At 43.5% G+C, this 1,370-nt stretch overlaps 1 protein-coding gene across 1 annotated transcript; it reads right to left on the bottom strand.

Annotated features, from left to right (window-relative positions):
* Positions 1 to 598: 598 nt before the first annotated feature.
* LOC121965373 (OTU domain-containing protein 7B-like) lies at positions 599 to 1,086 on the bottom strand (the record flags this gene model as incomplete). The annotated part of the gene is made up of 2 exons (XM_042515524.1): positions 834 to 1,086; positions 599 to 744 (listed from the first exon to the last, which is right to left on the bottom strand). Coding segments are annotated over exons 1-2 (399 nt in total), but the record flags the coding sequence as incomplete, so codon positions are not given.
* Between the last annotated feature and the right edge of the window lie 284 nt (positions 1,087 to 1,370).

The following is a 1,370-nucleotide window of genomic DNA, read 5'->3' as shown; positions in this document are numbered from 1 at the left end:
AAATACAGGTGTGGTTTCATCTTTTTAAACATCTGACCTGATGAAGATCTAAGCAGGATCTAAACACTGTCTTCAATAAACTTGTGTGGCATGAAGTGTGCAGTCGTTACCTTTTTCCTCATGTTAGCTGTTTCTGATAGCCTTGTACCTACGTGATGTGCATATAACTACCCTTTTTCAACCTATAATTAAACATGAAAATGATGAAAAAATGAAGAGCAGCAGGTGTTTCTGAGGATTTTTGAATTTATTTTTTGTGTTGAAATGTTTAAAAGATATAAATTCTGTCAGAAATTAACTATAAACCAATAAATAAAAAGCTGAATTTGTAGCCAGTTTTTGTCTGAAACTATGAGTGTATTTTTTTTAAAAAAGCACAGGTTAAGCATGTGGATATTACTTTCACATCTGCTGCCCGGGAGCACAACGAGGGCTTGAACGATGGCCGCACATTAGTTAGAACATTATTAATTTTATGTGTTAGGGCTCCTGAGTGGGCCACAAAGGCTAAGTAAATGTGCACTGCAACATTGTAAAATGCAATTAGTGCTTAAACCAACAATGACGCTCTCTCAATGAATGCTAATGGACTGTGAACCTGCACGGTACTGGGGTCTCGTTTGAAAGGTCTGCGATACTCACCGAGCGAGGCGGCGTGTAACAGGCAATTTCCGTCTCCGCTTGTTGCCAGAGGCAGCAGATTCTGACAGTTTGAAACCACTTTAGTCCACCAGTTCAATCGTCCTGCAGGTAAACAGGAAAACTTAAGTCACCTGTTTGTAACACATATGTGGCAAAGCATTATCCCTAAACGTGTGTGTAGTGCTTCTCACCAGCGTGCTCCAAGGCCACCATCATGGACTGCTCGATGAGGTCCCTCTCGATGAAGCTGCGGAAGTCGTCCCGGTACACGGTGAGGTCTGGTAGTTGGAAAGTGCACAGGGGCGTGTCCAGAAGTGGCTCGTTGCTGCTACCTCCAGTGCTTGAGACGTGAGAGCGCGCCAGGGACACGATGGTTGAACTGGCGTGAGAAATTCCCCTCGACAGACGCTTTTCCGTAGCTGCTGAAAGACGGGGGCAGCGCATGCAGAGAGAAGGTGGTGTGTGAGTGTATTTTTATGGATAGTTCCTTGTATTTTTTTTGGAAACTCTGAAAGCATCGGGGCAAATTTGGGAAGGTAAAGCAAATCAGCTGTTGTCTACAGGTGTCAAAACTACATTAGCTATTACTGATAACTGTCCTGACCTGCAGCTTGTGTGTCCTCATTAACACTTCAGAGCCCAGTAATTTAAACTCAGGGCTCCTACAGCTTAAGGCAAGTTAGATTTGATTTGCCCCTCAGAATCAACCAACACCATTACCTGTGGTT

Source organism: Plectropomus leopardus, unplaced genomic scaffold (genome assembly GCF_008729295.1).
Source record: "Plectropomus leopardus isolate mb unplaced genomic scaffold, YSFRI_Pleo_2.0 unplaced_scaffold19775, whole genome shotgun sequence".
NCBI classification, from domain to species: Eukaryota; Metazoa; Chordata; class Actinopteri; order Perciformes; family Serranidae; genus Plectropomus; species Plectropomus leopardus.
This window is presented reverse-complemented; position numbering and strand designations above follow the sequence as displayed.